Genomic DNA, 27,948 nt, shown 5'->3' on the forward strand with positions numbered 1-27,948 from the left:
CCAAAATTGCTGAATGTACACCTAGATTTTCATGATAAATCAACTTTCAGTTACAATTCATAGAGGGTATACCGTATGAATAAATATGTTGACTCCTATGTATCACTTTAGGACTTGGACTTTTGAGATGAGTCATACCAATCATTGTGCACCTTTCTGTGCTTTCCATAATTTCGTTTTATCATCCTTCCTGTGCTTTTACCGTGGTGTGCCGTAATAAATATTTATAAGTCATCATTCAACCTGTTTCTTTTTTTGATGCTCTTTATGTACTTTTTATACATTCCACTGATACAGTTATAAAGAATTATGTAACTCCCCTGTTGCATTAAGGCTCCAAGAGGAAATCCAGCTGACTTGAGTCACATAAATAATTCTGTAAAACAATAAAAGAGCAGGCCAAATGAGCCACCAATGGGCAAGTAGTGTAACAGGGAATGAAATCAGAGCAATTATTGTGGTTTGCTGCCTTATTAGACCTGCTAAGTGAGATCTCTGTATTTGTGGAACAGAAAATACAAAGAAGAAAGTGATTTTCATTTCTGACACACACTGAAAAGAATGTAAAGAAACAACCATGTTCCTCCCGTGGATGAAAAGCAGAAGACTTGATCTTGTGCAGCAAGGGCATAATTCTCCAATGATGATTTTGGTGCACTTTTACAGAAATGGTGTCCAAGTTTTCCTGGAGTCTTAACCGAATATGGTTGTTAAATCCATTACAGACATCTTAAAAATGTGCAGAACTTTAGAAATTGGAAGAGTTCTGATTGACGGCTCTCGAAAATGAAGGCTAATTATTTATTTGCAAATACTTTTGTTTGGGACAGCCAGAAAGACACAATTTTAAGTATTAGTGAATTTGGTGTGATAAACCTAACAACAGACTACCTTAACCTTAAAACATGATGTAATTAAATTATAGCAGTTGCAGATTATAGAAATTACATTAGATTAAGTTACAGAATAACAGAAATATGTTACATAATGTTTTAAACAGGTAAGGCTTTGTGGGACATAGAGGCCTTTCTAAATATGGACAAGGTAACTGGTGTTAACATTGTTTAGTGGAGGATTTTTACAGAAAGCTGATTCCTGAACAGAGCACTGCCAGCCTTATCCGTTTATGTTTTATTTTGACATTTTGGAGGAATGTTTCTTAGCAAGGATTCAGGATGTAGGATGTTCTATCAAAGAGTGGCTAAAAGTTGTTTGGGGCAAAATCCTCAGTGTGTGTCATCACTTTCAGATAGCTCAGGCAAAAAGGAGTTTATGATAATACGCAAATACATTATAGATCCTATAAATTCTGATATGCAATGAACAGCTCTTATATTAAATTTTGATTTAACAATGACTGTTGGCTTGCCTCAAAACTCTGTGGTACTTCAAAAGGTTATTTAAGGCAGATTAAGCCAGTGTGTATCATTGGAAAGATTTTTTCTAACAAACTTAACTAAAAACATGATTGAGTTGTCTAGTTTTACAGTATGAACCAGAGTTTTTTTTTAATTTAAAGGAGCACAACTTTTCAATATGACCAGCCTTTTCCCCAAGCTTAATAATGATTTAATGATGGCAGGGCCTTATATTGTCACTCTGGGGTAAATTACTTCCATTGGGAATGTTTTTCCTTAAATCTTCTTTTTTCTGTTTTTTTCTAATTTTCTAATCTAATTTTCTGCCAATTTCCTACTCTTACAAACTTTGTTTAAGGAAAACCAATTTTTAAGATTTTTGTTGTGCAATGGAAAGGAGTTTGGAATAAACTTGTCAAGCAACAGTCGATAACATTAGATCGAGATTAAGGAGGTTCCTGATTTATCTTAACATTATCCATCCTTTTTTTTTAACCTCTTCATCCAGGCTCAAGTCAGGATACACCTGGATGGAACATCAGTCCATTGTAGGGCACATATAGACACAGACACGTTTTCCCTCAATTGACAGAGGAGGATGAAAAGTAGAACCCCACGAAAAAAAAGATAAAAAGAAGAACTTATAAAGGAAAAAAAAGTCTGTTGCTGAAATTCTTCTTGCTTCTGGAAAATAGTCTTTTAAAGCAATAGTACAGAGTCCCAGACTGATGTGCATGGAAAGAAAGTGTTTTTTGTGACCTTGCAGCAACAGTGCAATCTAAGTTCCCAAATATGAAATTAAAAGTTCTTTTTACAGGAATTGTACCTGATTCTTATTGTATTGAGCATTTAATGGGAAATCTTGGCATGAGATACACATACAGTATTAATCCAAGACTTGTTTGCTTCTGTTATCTGGTGATGGGATGAGTAAAGCCCTTTCTTTTAAAACTTACAGTTAGAAGTGTAGTTCTTCAGGTGTAGGAGAATGTACTCTGAAGGTAAGGGAGAGTCAATGCAGTGGGTTATAAAAAAGATATTCCTGCTCTGAACTCAGCCCAGATACATTCCTGGTCTTGGGGGAATGGCCTACAGAGAAAGGCCAAAGAAACTGAAATGAGTCTTGAATACAGGAGACTATGAGCGGACCTGGTACACATATTCAAAATCCTCAGAGGCACTGACAAAGTGAACCCACTGGATTTTTTTCAGAATCTGCAGTGAAACAGGAACCTTAGGACACGAGAGGAGACCATATGGAAAGAAAACTGCAAAGATTAGGCACTTCTTTGCCCAAAAAGGTTGTGGGAGTATGTTACAAGCCACCCAGCCATGTTGGTGAAGGCAGTGCTAACGATTTAACTGACTAGATGGGCTGAATGGCCTTCTCGTATCTGGAACTGTTCATCTGAAAGTGATTAAGCCACTGAATACACTTTATGTTTGGGTAAGACTTTTTCAAACAATAATCTACTTGTCAGAGTGAGAGTCAGTAAAACTCATTAAAGTTCATTTCTCTGTCCAAATCATTGCTTTCAATTCCAGTCTCACACATGTTAACTAAGCATAAAAATATTATATTTATGCTTGCACACTTTAGAAAAATACATTTGTGAGATTTTGGAATTTGATTAAATGTGTTGGGGGCAATAATGACTAATTGATTCATTCATTTATTGTTTCATTAGTGAGCAAGCTGATGTGGCACAGGTAAGGAGATGATTTAAGAAGTCTGAATGCCAAGCCTGGTGAACATCAAGAAAGAAACACAGAAAACCAATATGCCATGCTTATCAAGAGAACAAAGCCTTTGTGCAATTGGTATGTTGGAGTCTAATCTAAGTAATCTCTGTAGATATGCCAGCAGTAGAGCCAACTACTTTTTAGTGCTGAATCAAGGTTTGGTGTAGACCACCCTGTTAGACATCAGTAAGTATGGCAATAGCCATGCAGAATGATACACAAAGTGTTGTGTACAACAGGCAAGTCAATATGGAGATGTACAGTAAGTGTGATGGTCTTGGAAGGAGTGTCTAGATGCTACAAAGCTTCTGCTAAAGTGATTGACGACCTTGAGCCATAGCCAGTGAATGATTGAAGCAATTCAATACAATAATTGTGTGCAAAATGTGTATTTTCTAGTTAAATTAATATGGAATTGATAATCCCATTCACAAAAAAATGCCATTTACAATTCCAATGCAAAACATTGAGATATTATTCAGTTCTGGTTCATTACCAATCTCTGAACTTGTGCACACTTGAATTGGATTTGACCACTGAATTTGAGCGTGTGGAATTTTGACATTGGGACAAATATCTCAGAATCATCAACAACATCAAAAACCCTTAGGCATGTCAGGAATATGAAGATGGCAATATTCTGGGGCCAAGAAGATGTTCTTAACACACACATCATTTTACAAGAATCCTTACATTATAGTTTAATCCTTACCTGTGCCAGCATAGAAAAGGTTTGTGGACATGAGTAACCATGCTGAAAAACAAGCTCCTCAGAGGGAAGCATAGTTAGTGGATGATCCACAAATATACTTTACTTATTAACTGTCCTTTGTAATAATGGACAAATGTATAAGGAAATATAAATACTCCATATAATAAAAGACAGTTAGGAACTGTAATGTTCTCTGATGACTGAAAGCATCAGCACATCTAGTACACTTTTTTAAAGAATGTTACTCACATTTCTGTAAATAGCTTTTTTTTTTCTTGAGTCACAAAGCATTGGTAACTGTAGGGTTCTACAAGGTTAATTTTATTTGGGTAATGCATTCTGATTTATTTGCAAAAGGCAAAGATTAAACTAAATTCAGTAGCTTAGTTGTTTGAGAATGCCCACTATAAGTAGGTGCCATAGCAGTGATCCATTTCTTTCTGTATTAGGCTCTACCCAACCACCTATGAAATGCTTCTCTTTCATCCAAATAATTCCTGAGTGCCTCCAATGTTGAGGTGGTTTATGGTTTTTGCCAGCATCTGAAACAATTTTTCTCTCGGGTTTTGTGGATGCTTTACTTGGTCCCCCAGTCTTGGAAGGCTTCTGTTTGTAATTTCTTCTGTTGTACTGTACTCTTGTGTAACTGAAAACAAACTAATAGCCAGGTTCATGTATCTTCTCAATGTGGCTGTATAACTGCATGCTTTAGCTTTGTGTCAGATTGTACCTTTGCCAGCTGTCAAGTCATTACTCTAGGCTTTGTAGTTTTTTTCTACACAATTAGGCTGTTGCAGCCTTTGTCATTAGTTTATGTGCTGTTGCTGGTTTCACACTGTTGTCATGCTGTCGATTCTTATCCAGTTTATGTTGGAGAATAAACACTTCTTATAGAGTGTCCATTTGTTTTCTGCTTTAATATTTGGCGCAAGGAAAAGCCATTTATCTTGTGCAGTGAAAGTTCCACAGAACAAGTTTTATTTCACATTATTCTCAACAAATGCTAGGTGTTGAAAACCCGTGTTACAGGGAAGTTTTCGTTGTGTACATTTCAGAAAGCTGCCATAAATTCCAAAATTTGAAACATTAATCCTAACAGGATAGTGAGGTGAAGTGCAAGGAAAAATAACTTGTACTGCAGATACCTAAGGGTAAAGGTCTAACTCACTGCTGTGGGACAGGAAAGCCAAGCCACAGCTTTCTTCTAGCTTGAGCCATAAGCAGACAACCATGTCTATTAAAGAAAATACGTTTTTGGTCTTTTTTTTCAGAGCTTTTCCTCTCCTGTTTTCCAAAAAAAAAATAAAATAAATCAAAATCATGTTAAGAAGTTCCACAAGAACGAGACTACCTACTTTGGACTTTCCAGTCGTCAATCCAAAGTGGTGCCAAGTGTTTTTTACCAGCTTATACTGTAACCGATCCCGTGTTGGCACACTTCCTGGCCAATTACAGTTCACTTACACTTTATTTATTTATCCATATGCTATTTTAAATGGATCCCTTTCAAGCTAAAGGTCGTGTAGCGAAGCCCTGTCCTCCCTGCCTGTTCTGTGATGCAGTCTTTGGCATCCGGAGGGCTGAGATGGATGCAGATGGCAGCCCTGCAGCGCTCGAGCGCGATGGTGGAAATGCCACCCTGCTGGAGCGTGGCAGCGCCAGACAGAAATGGCAGCGTTTCCTCCTTTTCTTTTTTGTCCAAGAAAACTGCGAGGACTTACTCCCCCGCAATGATTTCAACATTTTTATTTCTCGTGCGTGCAACCCCATAAGCAGCTAAGGTCGTGGCACCAGATCGGCTTTCGAGATGGCCAAGGTGTGAAGCGCTAGCTCCTTTCCTCAGTGGGACCAGACACAGCTAACACCCTGGAAACTGAGGGCATCACTACAAGACCAGGGTCGCCCGCGGCACCCAGTTCTACTTATTATCATATTATTTCTATTTTTTATTTTAGGATTTATTTTTAACTTGCTTATCCAGTTGAAATAGGACAAGGGGATACTTGTTATATATACTTGTTTTTTCTGACTTCATGCATCCTGTTGTTCAGAGAATGCTTATATGGTTTGAATAAGGCAGACATTTTAGATCTTTAGAGCTTGCTTAAACCATGTAGTGATGTGATGGTATTTAATCTACTGAAACAATTAAACAAATCAATCAATCATACACATGAACGGTCTCATGCACAGACTGACTTAAGAAAGAAAACCGCTTCTGTGTCAAAGAGCAAGCACCCAGGAACTAGAGCCTAGAGCTTACAAACGTGGTCTAAACTGTATTTGTTCTCAGCGACTTTATACACAGTTTAGAAATATCTATTTCCCTTGCCATTGTTGTGAGAATGAGGTGTAATATGCATAGCTGAAGCACTTTGCTGTGCTTCACTATGCTTCAGCAGTTCAGAGATCTTAAACTTTGCGGTACTCCTGAGCAGTAAATGACACTCCCTTGCCAAAATATGAGGAATTCATTTCGGTCTACTCTTGCCAGTGCACTAAAAAGTTTTCCACTTTGCACAGTAAAATGCCATCAGCAGCATTGTCAGTTATGTATTCAGGGTACACAAGTTTTCCATAGATAACTGCTTTCACAATGTCTACCTCCTTTTCTCTCAGCAATTCCTCCTATACAGGAATGAAAACAAAGTACAACCAGTGATTTGAGAAGAAAGTTTCTGCTTCTTCCTGTTTTAATTTTTATCTCACAACGTAAGCTCTTTGATAGATTTTTTTTGTTCTATAGGCACTATTTAATTCAACCTGACATATGCGTTGAAGTTTGTGAATGTCACAACTCGCCTGTTGGTCACAAGCACTATAATAGAAACGTGGATTTAGAAGTTCTCGTGTTCTAGAAGAACTCGTGTTCATTTTACACCGAGGACTGTTTTTCAAATTCTGCATGCTCGTAGGAGAAAATACTTGTGTGATCGAAGTCTCTGATGCAGATACCCATTAGTTCTATCTCATAATAATGTAAGAATTATTGCAAAATAACCAAAATGTTATCTTGTTAAAACCCAATAATATTTTTTTCCTCTGTGGGGCTAATTGGCTTCTGTACCCTGACACTGAAGGAGAAGTGTTGTGTGTGACTAACTTGGAATACTGTCACTTACACTTATACATATTGTAAAATACATCACTTGCACTTTACTGGAGCATTTGTCTCTGTGTAAGACCGCAATATGTAGATTCTAAATGCTGACTATGGAGCTAGTACAGCTTGGCAAAAATGGTGCAACTATTTTTTTGTAAAAAAAATATTAAAGCCGATTCTTTTCTTTCAGAAGTCAGAAGTTGTAGGCCTAAATATTTTTTAAAATAACAAATACAGGAGCTGCACTTTCAGTACAAATGCATCCAAAAGGGAAAAGTGAATGGTATCTGTCTGACTGGGATAATAAGGACAGAAAGAATTTAGTGCTTCAGGATAATATTTATACTGTATTATGTTATTGCATGTCATCTACATTGGTGGGGTCTTCAAGCAGAACAGAGCCAAAAGTCAGCGTCACATTTGGTATTCTAATTCCTGGGTAATTCTGTGACAGATTACCCAACAGGTTACAAACCATCATGTCAGAATTGCTTTTGAGTTTGTTTGGTGCAAAAAAAAAAAGCTGAATTGTGCTCATCATGCCAAGGAGTCAAAGGTTATAGAAGAGTCAGAACACGGTCAGTTCTTTAGCCTTCTTATTATAACCATCCTTTTATTGTCCTTTGTGTCTTATTGAAGGTGTTTGTTTTGGAAATTGTATGATGAATTAATAAACTTTATGAAAGACACTTGAAAAACAAAGAAGAGGAACAGTACAAAATGTTTGACCCCTGACTTGGAATGCAAACCAAGGACTTTATTGCTCACAGACTGTGAAAGTATTCTGATGTTTACACGTCCAAAACCACTATTGTTTAGAAAAAATCAATCTACTCTTCATGTAGTAAAGGAGCTGAGCATTCATTATCCTTTACTTAAATTTAATCAATTTTAAATGGAAAAAATTGCAGAAATGTATTCGGATTTATACAGGAAGGATGTAAACCCCTACCTTCCGTCACCTTGCTGAAAGTAATTGAAACCAAGAGTGTTTATATTACGGTATGAAGGTGAAAGGTCATGCGTTTCACGCTTTGGCATCTCCTGCAGAGTCTGCAGACCATAGAGTTTCATTGCACATGATAACATCAGTAACTCATTTACTGACCGTCTGAGCATTGAAAGCATGTTTACAATAAAATTAAATTATAGTTATATAAAAAATGGAAGAGTTCACACAGTCACTGACAGATCTATATTTATCCAGACCTAGACTGTGAACATCAGCAACCCATCTGGAGTTGGTAAAACTGAGGAGGAATAAGAGAGCTGGCAGTTGTAAACTTACAGTAGGGGCTACTGTACAGCCTTTATTTATTAATCCTGCCCTTGTTCCTCCATTAGGTTTGAATTACAGAACCGCATAATAAAAAACTGATCCACACAACTGAGTTTAGTTTTAAATCCCTTGGCAGACTGAGATCCCATCATGGAGTCTGGTGGCAGACATCTTGACTACAGTGAGGACTGATCGCCTGAATGCAGTAAGCTTAAATTTCAGCTGCAAACAAAACGTCTAACAATAAAAGGTCTTTAATGAAACTCACACTTTATTCAGGCACTAATGATGTGATTTCACCACCCACCCAGAACATACATATCAGTACAGCAGATTAGTCTTGACCATGGAAAATATGACTCATTGTCAAACTTTTTCCTCTTCCTACTCATATTTTTGAGTTCTTTACTAGCTGGAGGGTACCGTTATTTTAAATGGAAATTTGATTCAAATTTCAGATTTGACCTTTCTGTAATGTAACTATTCTGTAATAGGATGGGCTGTAAGTTTGTTTAGAAGAGTTGTGTCTTTTTATTTAATAAAAATCTTACAAAATATCAAAATCTGTGAAGAGGTATCTTACCTCCCTCTGTGCACAGCTTTAGGACTAGATAAATGGTCATGTTGAATGTTGTTGATAACCTGATCTGGTTCAAACTCTTCTTACCTCTGTTATTACTCTGGGTTTGTTTGTTTTTCTGTGTGGATATATTGTGGTTTTATTTTGGGGCACATGACGAGACAAATTCCCTGGTTTTCACTGAAAACCTTAAAATTGAATTAATTGAAGCATTTGTAATTGATCTCACACTTTTTTGTCATTGTATCCAATATCTATCAAGTAATAAAAGTCTTGATCTTTTTGTCCCAATTTATTTTAGAGTTATGGAGAGGAACAAGCACGTGAAAGTGACTCATTTTGCAATTATTATAAATCTTCCTTTAATTATTTAATATGGATAAGGGGTTAGAAGTGTCATCCAACAATGAATTTGTTGGAAGCATATTTACTTGTGTCTTTAAGTTATGTACTGTGTCTTCTTTATACCCTAATGAGATTGGTTTACAGTAGAAAATGTTGTGTGAGTTACAGAGAGGTTTTGAGATGAATGTTGCTGCAGAACAGCTTTATAATCCCTTCATAACTGCTATACAAGACGTTATGATCACATTCATTATGCTCAACACAGGCATGCACAAATGACATGATGTCATAAGAGGTCGATACATTTGTTTTAGCATCATTAATTTGAAAAATAAAGTGGTACTGCTTTACTTATCCCATCACCTAACAACAGAAGCTATTGCTATGTACTTGTACCTGATATCAACCCGACAGTATTGCGTAGTTTGTACTGTTATAATACCAATATTCTTTAAGTCAAGCCATTAATAACAAAATGCAAAAACGTCAATTAATGTGTATCTCCAACCCATTAACTGCTCAATACAATAATATTGAGGTAAATCCTGTAAAAATAACTATTAATTGAAAGTATTTGGGAACTTAGATTACGCTGCTGCAAGATCACAAAAAACTGTGTTACCATCCACATTAGTCTAGGACTCTGAACTATTACTTAGAAAGATGTTCTTTTCCATAAGCAAGAATAATTTCAGTAACACACTTCTTTCCTTTATTAGTTCTTAATCTTCTTGCTTTCCTTAACATTTGCTTTGGGGGATACTACTTTTCATCCTCTTCTGTCAAATGTTTTTATTAACGGAATTAATCATTGATAATAATTATACCACCACTTTCACAAATAACTGATTCACACTGTCATTATTTAGTTACATGATTTGGTTCATATGAGGCAAAAAAACAATCCACAATTAAGCTCAGCAAATGACTGAAGTTTTGCTCATAAAGTACATCTTAAAGGTTACTGGGACTCTTGTATTAACATATTAGATTCGAGGAAACAGCATTATGTTTTGTATTACCTATATTATGATTTATTTTACAACTCCAGGCCTTGTAGGATCCACCTGCTCCCCAGCATTGAATTTGTTGTTACAGTCAGGCCATCCGTAAAAGCTCTTATTGGGGGCTGCTGCACACCAGAATGGTTAGTGGGCCTCTTAACTGCAGTTCAGCTCACTGGACCAGCAATTTCAAAGCGAAAAGAATACCTGAAATGGTACGGCCAGTGCCAATCTGATGTTATTGCCCCAGAGGTAACTCTGAAGATAAAACTGTTGTGGTAGCCCAAGATAAGGTTCCTAATCTTCCATGGGACATAATACTGTACTAGCTTGTGGGGTATTGACCCATATGCATTGGCGAAGTCTAACCACAGCACAACCGGTTCTCCCTTGCCTTCTCAGGCTTCCTTGGTCAGCTGTAAGACCACGTCGACCACGTCTGTGTGCTCCAAGCAACCTGGCACCATAGGGATCCCACCCTTCTGCACTGACGTAATCATTCTTGCGGAGATACACTGTCAAACCCCGGGCCATAATGCTGAAATCTGTCTTTCCCTCAATGCTGAACAGTGAAATAATTCTGAATGGTTTGATGTTCTTCAAGTTCTCTTTTTTAGGAATATGAAGCTCTGCTGACCTCCACTGTTGGGCCACTCTGCCTCTTTGCTACACTACCCTCAAAATCTCTCAAAGCTGATGGAGTACCTTACAGGTCCTCCTTTGACAAGCTCCCGTATCTCCTTCCAGTTGGGCTCCTCAACGCTGATGCCAGGTTCTACTGGATTTACTAAGTCCCTGCAGTGTCTGAGACCTTGCTCTTGTCTTTCATTGCTGTTGGTATTCTGGAGAGAACAGTCAATATACTTACTCTTTGGAACATGTGAAGTGGCCACTGCGCTTCTGCCCTCCATTTCCCCCGTTTTCTATGCCATCCCACTGATGCAGGGACAAGAGCTTCTTCCTGAGAATATTCCGAAGCTCAGCCAGTGGTGTGTCTTTAAACTGCGATTTCAAAGTCCTCTGCTCCTGCCTTAGCTGGTGTGTTTTGGTAGCTCACCTGTTCATTGTGTACTTCATCCTAGCATGGTGGATCTTCAAGCCTCGCGGGTCCTAACAGACCTTGCCGCATACACAATCCCCGCTCATCGTTGGTGATTCGTTTGGAATGGTCATGCTTTGGTCTGCTTAACTGGGGTGCTCATCCTCCTCCCCTCTTGGGCTCCCTGGCGGTATCTCTCTGTAGCTGATCGGGGGTTTGTCCTTTTGGAAAATGCAAACCCCTGCTGCCCTGAACATCATCTTTCCACACTATCAATTGTCTCTCTGGTTGTCACCAACCTATTCTTGGTGGTCACCCAGATTATTCCAGGGCTTTCCTGGCCCAGTCAGATTTAACTACTTGACAAATATATCCTCTGATGCACCTCGACACATCATCAGTGATGTTACCTGGGGTCACTGGGTGTTTTGGGTCTACGGGCATCAGACACCCTCACCCAGGTGACTCAGATGGGGTTGGGCTTTTGTCCTTGTGACATTGTAATTTTATGTATGCAATTATATCTATGTAGTTTTGTATATTTTGGAATGAACTATACAATATATCTTACAGGAATAGTCCTCCAGGAATCACATTAAGGGCCTCCTGATCAATAACCTTCCACCAGCATCTTTCTTGAGTTAAATGTGTGTATCGCAAGATGTTGCTATATTTTCAAGTGTGTGCTAATAAACATTTGGTGGCCGTGCATCCTACTCTATGTGATAAGTCAGCTGAGGCTGTTGTAGTTCAATAAGCACAGTAGTGGGTTCATAGTGATGGTATTGAATTAGATAGAGCCACTTTCTGCCCTGAAAACATTTGATAGCTTTGATTCAGTCTCAAAATCTGTGAAACACTCCTGATTTTCCAAGCTGTATGTAAATTATTATTGGTCTATATGTTTTGTCAACCTTACTGTTGACTAAATAAGCGGTTTTCCACAGGGGTGTTATTCCCATCCTGAGTTAGTATCAGAAGAGTGTTAACACTTGCTTTTATTTTTATTCCTTTATTTTGCGTGGTATGTCAACTGCGAACAAATTCTCATTTACAATGTTGATCTAGGAAACCAGTTATACAGCAGGGCATTTATAGGAGCTATTTGAGTGAAGTGCCTTACTCATGGCTACAATATACTCCTTTGTGTGGTCTGTTTCTTTAATTACAGTCAGCTTGAGTGATGTACTAGATTCCAAATTTGTTTTTACTATTGGTACAATATAACGGTAAGCCGATTTAGCAGAAAAAAGATGCAAGTGTTCATTATTTGGTTCATAAATAAAAACAATGTATGTTTTGGATACATTTATCTGATATCCATTATTGTTTTATAACCTCTCATGTTTTCAGTCATTTAGGCTTTAAATACCGAATGTACACTTGCATTACTTTGCTAAAACCATCTGTATTACATTTTACAAAGATGTATGTGTTCTATTGGCATCTATGCTCTTCTACAGAAATACCTGTAGCACTGTGGAGCTTCAGTATCGCTGTATGAAGTCTATTTCTGCAGGCACTTCAGTGTCATGTGGGTTGTTTGCCAGCCCTAAAATTGAAAATGATTAATATCTGTAAATCTGAAATGGTGTTAGAATTGTGAATAAGAGGAATGCATCCAGAATGTTATAATCCTGCCTCTGGGTTTGTACTGGTTTTACTTGATGACCACTGAATGTGTATTTTAACCCTTTTCCTGACTGCTCTTTCTTCTAACGTCTCGCACTGGGTCTGATTTCCCCATAGAGTCCAACTGTTCTTTTCTGAAAGTGCAGGACAGAAACCTTGTCTTGTCTTTGCAACCACATTATGCTAGAAAAAAGTCTTATATGTGTGCCATAATCAGTAAAATAATAAAATAATAGCATGATCACTTTGAGACTGAGAAGTTTGAAGTAACATTTCTCACTGTCTAAGCTTTAGGTAGATTGTGTTGCTTCTTTACAGAGGCAGTTGGTGGGTACAGTATATGAATTAGGAATGTCAGGGAGAGGGAATTTTTTTTATGGTGAAGAGGTGGTATTTATTTGATATAAGTAATTTTTGAATTAGTGGCCAAGAATTTCCTGTATTTACTAAACCAGTTTTGATAGTGTAAACATGTAAAAATATGTATATGTTCCCCTAGGAAACCTTTCTAAAACCAGACTGGTTTTTGCTTCATTCTTACTTGTCTATGCAGAGCCATCAGCTTCACATTTCTCTATTTTCTTCATTTTGTTACCTTTTTTGTGTTCTTTTGTGACTTACTGTCAAATGAATACAGAAAAATACTAAAGGAATCGTGAATTGTGAATAATTTAGGAATTTATAAGAAGGTGCTGTTTAAAGTACAGTTGGAAGTATGGAGCAATTATGTGTTTAATAATATTTGAGAGTACAAGGTTTTTAAAGATTTTTTGTTTCATTTTTCATTTCATTCATTTTGAGTTTATTTGACTTTTTCATTTCATTTTCTAATGGGTTGCCTTGCCCCACTGGAGGGAATTGAATTCCTTTACTTTAGATACGACGCTGCATTTTGGGGTGGCATAGTGGCACAGAGGTTAGCATTGCAGCCTTGTAGAGCTGTGTTCAGTTCCAGGCCTGGGGTGCTCTCTGAGTGGAGCTTGTGTGTTCTCCTTCTGCTTGTGTGGGTTCACTCCAGGCTTCCTCCCACAGTCCAAACAAATACTGGTAGGCTAATTGGCTTCTGGGAAAATCGGCCTTGATGTGAGGTGTGTGTGTGTGTTTTCTGCTGTGTGATGGACTGGTAACCTATCCTATGCTACTGTATGTACCCTCCCGTGTGCTTGTTGTGTGCCAAGATAAGCTCCAGCTCCCCTTGCGACCCTGAATTCTCCGAAGCAGTTAGAAAAGGGATGGGTAGATGCTGCATTTTCATTTCTGTATCACTCAGTCTGGTTTGCAACTGTGCAGCTACTGCACAGTTTACTGTCCAGTGAAACATTCATTAATTTGGGTAAAAGTAAACCTTCTCTGTTTTACTTCTTGCATTTCCACTCATCTGCAAATTTAATTTTTCCTTTCGGTACTTCTTGTGACACATGCACATGGCAGAATAAGGAAGTGTACTGTTAACAGTAAAGGACATTTATACAAGCTTGAAACATTTGGAAAACACTGAGATTTTAGTTCTTGTAGAGTGACGTTTCTACTTAGTATAAAGGGGCCAGTAAGCTTCTTTAAATTAATAGTATCCAGCAGTGTAGTGTAGTTTTTTAGTATGTAGTAGTAGAATTCTAGAAATATTAACGTTAACAGGAGCAGCACCATAACAAAGTACTTAGAATTTCTGATTATGGTTAAGTGGTTAATAATGGCTGGGCAAAAATCTACTTAAAATATTTATAAGTATTTAGTGATATTATACAATTATGTTCTGCACAAAACACTGAGATACATTAGTGCCTCATTGTCCCGTTCAGAGATCCAACCTGAATGTAAGACATTATGGGTCTCTGAGGAGTACATGCTGGGGCTCTGATGGTCTACGATTGTGTTCAAAGGTCATGAATAAACCAATTGATTACTAACAGCTCAGATTCGTGAGGGAATTTTGTTTTTGATTCATCGGTGAAAAGTACATTAGGCCAATGGATTTGATTTGATTCCTGCAGATGTATTGGAGCTGGAACTTGGCTAGAGCAGGGCATGGTCAGTCACAGCAGAAGCCAACAAGCACACATTCTTTTTTCCTCTGCACATTTCACAACAGTACTGGCACTCAACTGATGTCCAGGGAGTGATTTTGTGGCTTGCTAAGTACTTTGGAAGTGATGGCAAGGATGAGGTGATCTGATAAAATGGTCCTGGGAGGTGTTGTAACTGTACACTGACCACTTAAGGGGGAAATTGTGTGGGTCACAGTTACCCGCACGCCTTTTCTGAGCTCATGAACAGCTGCTATATTTTAATGAAAAAGCCTTGAAGTGCAAAAAAACAAATAGAGAGGCCTGCTTATGAACTGATTGCTCTGAAGTGCGGGCAACAGGGGCATGACAAAAGCAAGGTTTTCGTATTTTGAATATTTTTAATCAGAAGACACAGCTTGACCCTGCGGTTGTAAGCATCCTGAGTGGATGGATGAGTATGTAGCTCATACTATGTTAAGATCGACCCAGCAATTGTGAACAGTGTTTTGCACCAAATATGCACAAGGCTGTTAAGCCATTTATCCACAAACAATATTAGTGTTGACCAATATTAGATTAAAAGCATTTTTTACAGAGTGTCTGTCTGTATTGAGAATAGAGATCTGCCACCTGGTTCAATGCAGCATGTAACCTATCTTACAGCCTATTTTTATTCCATCATCTTTAAAGCTCTGGCCCTTGCAACCTCCCAGTAATGGCTCCAGTGTTCTACTCAGTATATTTATATAAAAGCATAAATAGGATTTTTAAATGGTAGTTCAAATCTTTTTAAGGGGGTTTTCACATACGTGCCAGGCTTCAGAGGTCTGACTTTGTTCTACGTTTCTAATTAATGTATGAACTTCCAAAAAGTATGCACATAATGTCCTCAACCACACATATACACAATTGTAATTGAACACTGATGACAATGCATAAACTAATCCAATTCTTGCAATTTTGGATCAAAGGAAATCTGGAACTGCTGGCATACTGTGCAAGAATGTCTATCTCAGATTATAAAGTGTTCTGAGATTACTGAAGAAAGGCAAACCAGTTTTGCTTGGTCTAGTGAAATTCCTAATATAGTTCATGGGTAGACTAATTTGCATTGCCTTTGGTTTTTCCTTTTAAATTTTATTATATGTTGTTTTTGGTATGCTGTTTGTAAATAAACCATGTCAAATAACATAACCTTGGTATTTATATATTTCCAGCACAACCTCTTTTACTACACAAGTGAGATGGAGGCAAGGGACCTGAGAAGCCAATTTAAGGTGCTTTCGCATAAAATGGTGGTTTCTCTAAAAAGATAAACGTTTCCTTTTTCCAAGTGTTGAGAATTGCTTTCTCTAATGCTGTATCTGTGGAAACAACAGTGTTTACATGGAATATTAACAGATCTCTGTGGCAACAAATTCGAGGAAAATCCCAAGCCTTTCTGCAAACGTTAAGATTCATGGCGTCACTGAGATAAATGGAAAATCAAACGACATTGCACATCTTTTGCAGACGTAGTGTGCTTTGTCTAACCGAATAATCAAAAAAAGAAAGTTACTCTTAACAGTATTGTGAACTTTTGAGGTGCCTCTCTGGGAATACTTAAAGATGGTCTTTCTGTGAGTCTTGACTCCTGTTTGTCATGCCTAAAGAAATTTTATACTGGAGTGTAAAAAGTGAAAGGTGGAACATTGCTCCCTTGTCTAGGGCAATAAAGAATTGCCATGATATCTAGCTTTGATTCATGGTGAATCCTTGATTTCCTGACACATTTTTTTACCCTGGATCGTGTCAGCAGGGCAGTCTTCAGAAGCGGCTCCCCACTGAAGTAGTATCCCATGATACAAATTGCTTGTAATAACTAAAAGCAATTATAGCAAAAAAAGGTGTTTTGATAACATTAGCCCTTGGCTGTAGGTAGGTATAGATCTGAGCTGGGTGTTTATCCAGAAAATTGTAGCCATTCCAACAGTTAATAGAGCGCTTTTTCTTCAGTCATAGTGCTGGGTTTTAGCGAGTAGAAAAGTTTTGACTTCCACTCAGGAAATAATTAGTCTCATTTCCTTCTTTATTGGTGAAATTTGGGTTTTTCTGCCAAGGCAGTAATGGAAGTTCTGTGTAATTTTTGCAGAGACAAATGCAAAAAAAAAAGCTTAGTGGGAATTTATTGATGTAGTGTCCCTTTTCCAGAAAGAATATAAAATGTAGATGTCAAAGCACTTGTCTAGAGAAATTCAGGTTTAGCGATTTATATCCTTGTGCTGTACAAAACCGATAGTTCTTCTGATTGTATCACACAGGTTATTCTACAGTGAATCCTCATGCTCCTTTTCACTGTGGAAGTGGATTTATTTCTTGCTATTGGTTCACTTGTAACACTTGATTCAATTCTTAGACTATGAAGTTATAAAATGACATCCACAGTTCTCTGTGTTTTGAGGGCATTTCAGTGAAGTCCATGTGATGAAGATCTAGCCCAGATTCCCAGATACCCGTCCAGTGATGTGCTGTGGAGGGGAGGCTGATGTGATGTTTGGCTATCCTCTGTTATACCCTTTTTAAAATTTCCACTGACAATGACAGAGTTTACACTTATGCAATTAAAATGAAGTATTCTTTTAAAAAAATTGAAAGCATAAATTTTGTAATATTCATCTGTTTTCCTATTTAAAAAAAACAACAAAATTGAGAACATGTGATAGTGTGTTCTGTAGATGTCTGCCACTTGTTTTATAGCGCATTAAAATTCACAGCAAGTCCAATTCCATCCTTACAATGACAAAAAATAGGCATAAGAGCAGGCTGTCAAAATCGCCTCCAAACTAACTGACTCCTGTGTTGTTTCTGTTAAGTGAAAAACATGGTGCTGTTTTTATTTCGCCTAACTGTAAATTTACTGATTGCTGGCACCGACTGACTAGCCTTGCTTGTACTGCACCTTTCCACTCAGAATTAAAATGTAAACTGCTGTGCCAGCTGTAAAAACTAAAGTCCTGCTGCTGTGTGGTATTAACTCATTTTAAAGCAGCAGTTAATAGACCAGGCACATTGCTACCAATTAGGACTGCCTATAGCAGACAGCATGTTGTGCATTCAATGTTTCTGTCTCATTGCAGAGCTATGTTTTGATGTGAAAGAGCAACATGGACATTTTCAGTTCTATAATTCATGTATTGTAAGCAACATCATTTATTGCAATATATTTTCTCTGCAGCAGACTTGTGTCCTTAGCTGAACTGTATGTAAGATGCCTGTTATCAGAATGGTACAACTAAGATCTTAATTATAGTTTGGAAAATCAGACCCAGAACTTCTTTTAAGAAGAATACAGGCCCCCATAGACCTGAGCTGCTTTTGAAAATGAAATAAAGAAATTCTGTTTGCTTTAGTGACGGTACAAGGCAAAAAAGGAAAATGAAATGCCTTGTAAGACTTCTCAAAGTGAGCTTCGTGGAAGAGTAGGGAAGACTATTTGTCACATAATGCTCTGAAGTCCTTTGATGGAACCCATAGAAGCATTATAAAGGAATAAAATTATCACTTAAATTATATTGTGCTTGTTCAGTTTTGTACTCAGTTCTTGTGCCATTTGATAAATGGCAGTCCTGTGCCTTAGTGCCTGCCTGCAGCCCTGTGTGGTACACAGGACTAAGCTGTGGTGGGTTTTTCTCTGTTTTGGCTCTGGTATGTTATTGCATACCACTGGTGTTGTGTCATGGCTGCTCATTTCAGATTGACAGATTGACTCCTTGCTTCCTGTCTTATTTAATCATTTTAAGAAGCTCTTTTTTTGTTATAATAATGATAGTGTAAGCACAAACAAATTACAGGCCAACATCAAGAACCTGAAACTATTCATAAGCACCGCATCTTTACAGAATGGTATTTACAAAAGCCTTTTTTAAACTTCTGACTGTTTTTCAATAGCTGAAAAAAGCATTTCTGCTCAAAATCAAATCACAGATTTGAATCTCAATTCCAGACACCAGTTCTTCGAAACTCTTAAGGTTTCTAAGTGATTATAAATTTACAGAAATGTATGTGTTTTCACAGAACAGGTTTTTGCCAATTCATTTGAGACATAAGGGTGTTGTGACACTCCACTCAATGCACCCCACCAGTGTAGTTCCCAGCTGGATGATGCGCCAGCAGCAATACTGCACCAGTACACTCACCACACATCACCAGCTATCAGTGAGGAGGAGAACAGAGTGATGAAACAAATTCATAGACGGGGATTATTAGGATGCAATGATTGATAAAGGCCAGGGAGAAATTTGACCAGCATACCAGGCTAACACCCCTGCTCTTTTCAAGAAAGACACTGGGATTTTTAATGACCACAGTGAGTCAGGATGTCGGTTTTATGTCTCATCCAAAGGATGGTGCCATTTTACAGTATATTCACCTCATCGCTGTACTGGGGTATTAAGACCCACACAGACCACTCCTTACTGATCCCAATAGCACCTCTTTTAGCAGCAGCCTTAGCTTTCCCAGGAGGTCTCCCATCCAGATACTGACCAGGCTCACACCTGCTGAGCTTCAGGGGATTGCCAGTTGTGAGTTGCAGGGTGATTTGGCTGCTGGCAAAACGTTCTGCTCTCTCCCTAAAGATACATTAAAGAAAATCCCAAATGTACTAGGTTTATTAGAGTTAGGAAGTTTTCAAATATGGATCAGTAAATAGTGCTTTAATTCTTTGCTTTAAAAGCAATTTTACAGATTTTCTTTACAACCATTAACTATAATGAGCAGAGAATGCTAATAATAATAGTACCCCAAGTGGATAATTAGACAACTTGGTACAATTTACAAAGCTTCCCGTGAACCTGATAAAGTAAAAGTCAAAATTGCAGGCGGTTCCATAAGTAAGTTTAAGGTCTGATTTTCCTAGTGAGACTAATTGTAATAGTCTCACTAGTAATTGTAATTGTAAAACTAAAGAACATAAGAGCATAAGAACAGTTACAAATGAGAAGATACCATTCAACCTATCATTTTCCTTTTAGTAGACAATTGATTTGAGAATTTCATCCAATCAATCTTGAAATAAGCCAGGTAGCTTTTTAAGTGCCTGCTGTTCTCCATTTTATATGTTCTTCAATATAATTTCTACTTGTGTCTTATGGTTTGTGTTTCACTGTATATTCTGTCTGTGCCATTGAGATACAGTACTTGAATCAGGTCTCCTTATAGTTTTCCCTGTTATAGACTAAAAAGATTATTTTATCCTGTCAGTGTAGGGCGTTCCTTTATACACAAGTATGTTGCTGATTCTTTTGTCTGAGCTCCAGAACAGCAACAGATTTTTTATAATGATTAGTGTTTTTATTTTTTACTGTACATTTCTGCTTTTAGCCTTTCAAATAGAACTAATGTCATTTTTAAAAGACACCTGCAGATGTCTGATTTTGTTCAGACCTGTTACTTTAAAAGACTGCAACTACCCATCATCTGTGAAAAATCCAGGTGTTCTCATGCAGACCTATTGATTACAGGCTTGAAATCTGACAGAATTGTATGGACCTGTTGCTTATTTTCTTATTCAATAAAGAGCTTTACTTTGCTGAATCGCTGGATATTTTTTTACCCCATTTTCTTTATTTACATTTTCCAGTTATTTACATTTTAGTTAGAATTGTAACAGTTATTTTCTAGTCAACTTGGCATCCAAACTGCAGCCTTTGAACCAGCATCATTGAGATGAAGACCATGTGTGCTTTCCTGTGGAAAAATACACGTGCCAATGCCCTGTGGGACACTTGGTATCAAGCAGAGTAAAGCAGCTCTCTCTGTCAACACTGCCCACAGAAGTGCTCACACCCATCCACAGCAATCTGTCTGTCTTGAGCTCATACTCATCCACAGCAATCTGTCTGTCTTGAGCTCACACCCTTCCACAGACATCTTTCAGCTCGCAACCCCCCAGAGTAAGCTTCTTTGAAGCTTTGAAATTGTCAAAAGCAATGAGTTCTAAGTTACTTTAACAGCAAGGCTTTAAATGGCTTGACTTCATTTTAATTGGCTCATCCATTTGTTCCAGATGCTTTACTTTTCGGGCACGTCTTGTGCCATGAGTCATCGGCTCTGGAACAAACAGCCCACCAGTATGGCTGAACCTGACACTCTGTTATCAATCAAGAAATGGCTGAGTGAGATTCTAGGATCGATAAATTACCAACAACCAAATGAATAACAGGGGCTGAATGGCTTCCTCTCATTCCTTAACTTGCTTACATTTTCAGTTTTACCATTACAAATACTCAGACACACAAGGAAACATTAGAAGGTGGTCGAATGATGTACTTGGTGATGTACTCTTATTTTTATCAAACTTTTCTATTTGAATAGAAATAGAAGTTTTTTTTGTTCCAACAATATGACAAGTTCAGTAGATCACTTGAGATAGCCTGAATCGTTTATGAGAGGGATTATATCTACAAGAGATATGTAAGTACAATATTACAATATGCTTTTGAATAAATCATCGGTGATTATCCTGAAAAATCATAAATGCTATAAACCAGTGCAGTGTACAAGAGGAATAGAACTATATCAAAGCCTCGGAAAGATGAACAACTTAAACATTACATAAAGTCTCGTGGTAACACGGTGCTGTCAATGTCACCCACCAAGTTATGGTTTTCTGGTTTTTTGAGTGTTGATTTTATGCTTTAGAGCACAACCAGCCAAGCCAAGGAGCTTAGGGTCTTGCCAAGGTCTGCTTTGAATTTTTAAATGATTCTTGTAATTACTTTGTCTCGTCTGGTAGGAGAGTCTTAAAACGCATTCGCAGTGATCCCAAATTAATGCTACAGACTGAGAAAATACTTTAAATATGTAGCACTTGTCTAGTGGTGTCTTCGTCTTTGGAATCAAAAAAGTTTACAAGACTTTAATAGCTGTGCTGGTTTTGTAGGTTAGGGAACTGGTGACTGTGTCTGTACCCAAGTTGTGATTCAAGACTTCTAACTGAGACTGCTAAAAATAAATTGTTTTAAAATGCGGTTTTTAATAATAGTGCATGAAACCTACAATGTGTGAACAGCCCTGTTTAGGAAAACATAAGCACATGGCGTAGTAGTGCCATAACAAATACAGACGACATACGCAGAAATTGGATCTTTGAACAATGTTTAAAAAAATTACAGACTTTGTGTGTAGTAAACAATCACAACAATCTGTTCTGTTTTAGGAGGGTGGGTTAATAAAACAAGGATGGTGACATAAAGTTATTCTGAGTCTATGAGTAGATGCTGGTTATAACAAGGACACCAAATATATAGAATCAGAAATGTCTGCAGTGGTTCTCCTACCCAAGTTAAATTCCCCTAACACAGTTTGTTTCTTGATTGAATTCCTGCAGGAGCAGTTTATGACTGTGTCGATTAGTGGGCCTGTGACATATACATTATAACAGAAAATGAATACCTGAAGTGCACATGTACCATATAACCTATGCTACCACTTTTCCCCCCTATATTTGTATTTTCATCTTCATCATTAAAATCACAAGGACTAAGATGACAGAAACAAAGGTTATATCAATGCTTTAAAGAGGGATTTAAAGAATTTTTTCTCAGCCTTCTGATGCAACTAATACTGCTACTAATAATATACACCCCCTCTGTGGGGTACTGTACTTGACATACTTCAATTCCACTTGTGTACCTTCTGCAGATGACTAGTGTGAAGTAAGCTCCATGCGGCCATCACCAGTATCCACCAGGACGTCATTTTATGTGCTTTGTTCTCACATACAGTACATGATGGTTACCTCTGAATATCACTTCACACTTTTTCACTAAAAATTGTGACTAACCCATCCCTTAGTCATATATTTCATATTGTGTTTAATTACAGAACGGTACAGTGTAGGGCAATGAAATGTATTTATAAATTTGCAAAAAGCAATTCTGTCTACAATGTTGCACCAAATTCTGTGTATATCTAATAGTTATTTTAATGTTTAATTATCTTAATTTTAGTTTTGTAAAATTTAGTTCATTAAGCAGAATGTTTTTGTTTATAAATATAACAAGGAGTATTTGCTCATGGAACAAGTGAGAAAGGGCGCTTCTAACATAACCTTACTTATGGAAAAACATGCTGAAATAAACCTTTACCTAAGTTGGGAATGGAAGTAATCTAATTGTAATTTAATTTATTTTTACAAGAGTATTTGCTTAATATGCCGAATACATCAGAAAAGTCACGAGGGTCCGGTAGATGTCCTAGGAAAACCAAATACTGAAATCCTGTGAGGACAGACTCCAGTAACAACTGGAGGGGTCACACAATTCTTAATCTCAGCCTTGCTTCCTCCACCCCTCTGAAGAATTTTGTCTAGGGATTCGGAAACCCTCAAGTTGGTCCCTTCAGACTGACTGAGTTAAAGAACTCTTTCAGGATCTCAGAAATGTAAATGTCAAAAAGTTTTTTCTTTGTTCTATAAATAAAGTTTAATTTTGGGGTTGTTGTTTTTTTGCCTTCTAGGTGTTTGCCGAAGAATGGATGACGATGATTTTGGCGGGTTCGAGGTATGTTTTTAAAAAAACGTTCCACATTAAACATTTTATTTATTTGTAACGTGCAAATTATGGATTTTCGTTGTAAGCAGACGGGAGGGCGTCAGGTAATGAACCTGTTTTTAGGAGTTTGAATGTATGGATGCCCCTTCAAAGTATTTTCTGCTGCTCATAAAACACATGAAGGTCTGCCAGGTGAGATTTCTGGGAAGGTGCAGTGGAGAGATTGGAGGCGAATGGGGGTTGAAGAAGGATGCCAAGAAACCTGGGCAGTCTGAAATAACCATGGGCAGGCAAGCCATAAAACATGATCAAAGCTACACCATCTGGCATGTTACTGCATGTAGTTATTTGTTACAGAATAATGATGACACCAATTACAGACATGTACAATTAGTACAGAGACCTAAAAAGAAAGATGTGTGTAGTTTGGGAATTATACTAATTATCTTCAGGGAGATGAATTCTGTTTTCATACAAGATCTTTCTAAGCAAATTAAATGCAATTCCATTACTTTTTTTTAGTGTGTGTGGAATATTAATTTGTTTCTTGGTAAATGTTTCAAGCTCCCTATGTCTTCAATCTCACATAGCTAAGCGGTAGAGTTCCATAACGTAATCAATCAGTCTTGCAACTGCTTTTGAATCTGTGTCGCAGGGTTTAATCAGGGTTCCTTTTCCACAGATGTGAAACACAGACTTTGGAAAACGTTCTGTGTTGATCATAGCCTTCCTGTAAGACTTGCTGAAAGAAACAATCCTCCAGGGCTGTACTGTAGTTCCCATAATAATGCAGACTTAAAACAAGCATAATTTATTCATGACACTTCCAATTCGATCTTCAGAAGAATCATACCACACCTACTGCAGAAGTACACATTCTTTGTGTAAGCTGGTTTTTGGGTCCCACTGTACACCAGCTCCAGACAGTGCCTTGTAAAAGTAATCACAAACTTCACACAGTTTATTGCTTTAAAGTTTGCAGTCCTGGCACTTTGAAGTAACAATATTTGTTATATACATGGCACACTCTGTGCATTTAAATGAGAAAACAAAGACAGAAGAAAATATGTAAAAAGTATTCAAACCTTTGCTGTGGCAAACCTAACTTACTTATGGGCAAAGAGGTACCTTAAAAAGGCATACAATTCCTGGAGTGGTCTCAGTGTGAAATAATAGAGGTTAACATGTTTTCAGAATACAAACACCCATCTCCTTATGGATTCTTAGTCAGGTAGTGAATGTCAGATAAAGACTATCATTATGTCCAAGACACTTTCAAAACAACTTCGGTTAAAGTTGTATGAAGGCACAGATTTGGAGAAGAAGGGTATTGAACATTTCAAAGGCCTTTAATATCTCTACCAGCATGGTGAGGTTGATCATTAAGAAGTGGTAAGCACGCAGAAACTGCCTAATTCAGGCTGTCCCTCAAAACCTAGCAGCTGGGAAAGTAAACACTTTGAATCCAATGGGAGAAAATGTCCACGGGTCGTCAATATCCCAATCCCTTCAAAAAGCTGGCATGTATAGCAGGATGACAAACCCATTTCAAAACCCCTATAAATGTGTGGCAGAAGGTTTTGTGATTAGAGAAGACAGAATTGAATTTTCTTCGGTCTGAATGCAAAGCGTTACATCTGAGGCAAACCAACACAGTGCATCACTCAGTCAGCACCATCCCTGCTGTCAAGCATGGTGGTGGCAGCATTATTTTATAGTTCTGTTTCTCATCAGCAGGGACTGGGAATCTGGTCAAGACTGATGGAAACATAGATGGAGCCAAATATTGGCAATTCATAGAGGAAAACCTGCTTCAGACCTAAAACTGGGACAGAAATTCACCTTTCAGCAGGACAGTGATCCAAAGCACAAGGCCAGAGTTGCTCTGGATCGGCTTAAGAATAAGAATGTGAATGTACTTAAGCAGCCCAGTGAAGTCTTGACTTGAGTGCTTTTGGGATTCTGTGGAACGTGAACTTGAAAATGGCTGTTTGTAAGTGATCGCCTAACAGCTTGTGAAAATCAGCTGCGAGTCCAAATGTGGTAGATTGGTAAAGTGTGCAAAGTTAGTAGAGTCTTACTTATAAATACTTGATAGTGTAAATCCTACCAAAGGTGCTTAAAACAACAGAAAATGGTTTATATAGCACCTTTAAAAGTAGCATGTCAAAGCTACATTTCAGTTGGTGTAAAAAATATTGCTTAAATACTTTTGCAATCAACATATTTTCAATTTTTTTCTTTTTAGTTTTTGCTAAGATTTGCTATAGCTGGTATCTTACCCTTAGAAGTCTTCAGTTTGAGCATTCACATTTTTTACAAGATATTTAAAACTGTGTTTGCTTGTCTTTGTAATCTCACAAAATGGGACACCACAGTAAGGATACAGTATGATTGCAAGGTACCAGATGTACCACATATTGTCTTTGGTGCTCTTTGGTACCTCTTTTTCCCAGCTACTAGCTCTTCCTTCTACAGTATATTAATAGTTTCCTAAACCACACCACCTAGGTTTTCCAGCTACCAGGTCATTCAGTACCTAAGAGTACATACCTAATTTGCTTACTTGGCTGGTTCAATGAATTTCACCACTGAGATAAAATGATACAGGCTCAACTAGTGATTCAGTGTCCGGACAACTGGGCGGTTCTCTGCCCAGATGGGAAGGAACCTTTCCAACACTATTTAATTTAAAAGTCTTCCCTTCTCCTCCTTTAAAGGCCAGAAATGTGGTATTCTGCTCTGAGGTTTGGCTCTATGCTGTGGTGCACCTCATAAAAACAAGACAAACTAAATGTATGTACGTAGAGCAGTGGAGAGAAACATGACATCATATTTTTATAGTATACCCTTCGTTCTACTGAATTTACTAAATTTTTTTTAAAGGGGCAGATTTGAGGACTGAAACTCAAGTTTGTTTAAAATTAATCTTTAACATTAAATTGTACTTACCAGTCTTGAATTCAGCATTCATGAAAGCACATTTCAACCAACACTTGTTTACCAGACATGTGGGTTTAAGTGATGCTATTTATTAGAGTAAGCATATTAACAAACGGAGAAACCTAACCATTTCTCCTGAACGCTGCCTCAGTAAAAATTAGTGGCATGTTGCTGAGAGTTTTAATTTCACTCATTTTCAGGGATTCCACATATATATTCAAGGTGATTATAAAGCCTTACAGCTGCTTCTGAAAAAAAACCCCATCTCATTTAGGCGTGAATCCACTGTGCTTGAAAGTAAGGTACACATTTGGGGTCGGGAGTCTCTGAAGGCAGGGGAAAAAAAATTCACCACAAGGTGGAACCATAATTATTAGGATGCACTATATAAGGAACATAGTTACATATTAGTTTGAATGATGACGGTCATATCTTTGCAGAACAATTCACTTATTAATGCAAGACCCAATAGTGCCTTTTGAGAAATTGATTCAATGTTTTGTATTAGCTCTTGATCAGGAGTTCTGATGTATTGAACAGCTATAATAATGTAACACCATTTGGTGCAAAATGGTTTCCTGCTAACATTATTTTGGAGAAAGAGATCACTTGGAAAAAACCTTCTGCTGTTTAGTGGGACAGAATAAAGCAATTTATGAAAGTAAAGGCAATTTATTACAAAACCAGATTTGCTCAGCAACATTCAACCATGAACTTGTTTCTACATGTCTCCATAGTGTTTAATAATATAAGCTTATTTGAACTGAATTGTGTCTAGTCTATTATAGTGTGCCTCCAAATTATAGTGTGCCTTTTTGTACTCCAAATTGAACCGCATGTTATTAAATATATTCTTAAAGCTTGTTTTATTACAAGTGAGTTCATGTAATATTGAGGTAAATCTATGATTAGCAGAAAAAAGGTGTTATGTAAAATGTGGTTTATTATTAATATGTTATACAATACCTATAAATATATTCATATATGCAGGTTTTACAGTAAACCTAAAATTATTTAGCCAATTTCGTCTGTTTCTTTTCCTTTATACATACAGTACAGTACATAAGACTGGTGGAGATTGGGGTCAGGATTTAATGACACTAATCTCTGTTGTTTAGTCATACTTTCAGTAGATACCCTAATTAAATATGATCCAGCACCATTTAGTGGATGGCAGCACACCTCATTACAATTGGCAGATATTTCAGGAATGACAGCATGAGTAATTAATTCGTACCAGTGTTGACAGACTATGTAATGTGATATTTGAGCATTTTCTAAATTCATTTTATAAGCAAAACGCTCAAAAGCAAAAATAGAAGATTCGGAAATCATGACAAACGGAGAAAGGGTGTCATAGTTTGTCAAGTTCTGCAGATGAAAAGGGATCTGCTGTTACAGATCATGCATGAGCAAACTGGAATCTAGCTGTAGTGTAACATTTTCTGAGATGGTGAATGAGTTTTTAACATACTATAAAATGGAAAACCATTTGTTTTATTTGGTGTATGCTCAGCAAGTCTCATTGTAATGAAAAAATTGCAACTTTTTATGTTAGGGTTCAGTAATAATTGTTAACAAATACTTCATTAATGTTTATTTAGGTATTATTAGCTTAAGTCTATCAACTATAGACTAGTTACATAAATGTTAGTACTGTAGTTGTAATT

The 27,948-nt window shown here is 37.4% G+C and overlaps 1 protein-coding gene across 5 annotated transcripts in view; it reads left to right on the forward strand.

Moving 5' to 3' along the window:
* Positions 1-27,948, forward strand: part of LOC148654785 (coiled-coil domain-containing protein 91-like) — a 163,610-nt gene that overhangs the window by 8,721 nt on the left and 126,941 nt on the right. For 2 of the 5 annotated variants that reach the window (XR_015941144.1, XM_088644719.1), the window contains exons 1-2: positions 3,066-3,179; positions 23,301-23,344. Coding sequence is in view for 4 of the 5 variants with exons in the window: in XM_088644719.1 (XP_088500845.1) it covers positions 3,095-3,179; positions 23,301-23,344 (129 nt within the window). In the remaining variant the exon portion in view is untranslated. Of the gene's footprint in view, positions 1-3,046; positions 3,180-10,741; positions 10,958-23,300; positions 23,345-27,948 lie in introns of those variants that run through there. The other 3 variants (XM_088644723.1, XM_088644721.1, XM_088644722.1) reach the window with 3 other exon arrangements.

Source organism: Lepisosteus platostomus, chromosome 9, assembly GCF_059453375.1.
Source record: "Lepisosteus platostomus isolate fLepPlt1 chromosome 9, fLepPlt1.hap1, whole genome shotgun sequence".
Taxonomy (NCBI): Eukaryota; Metazoa; Chordata; class Actinopteri; order Semionotiformes; family Lepisosteidae; genus Lepisosteus; species Lepisosteus platostomus.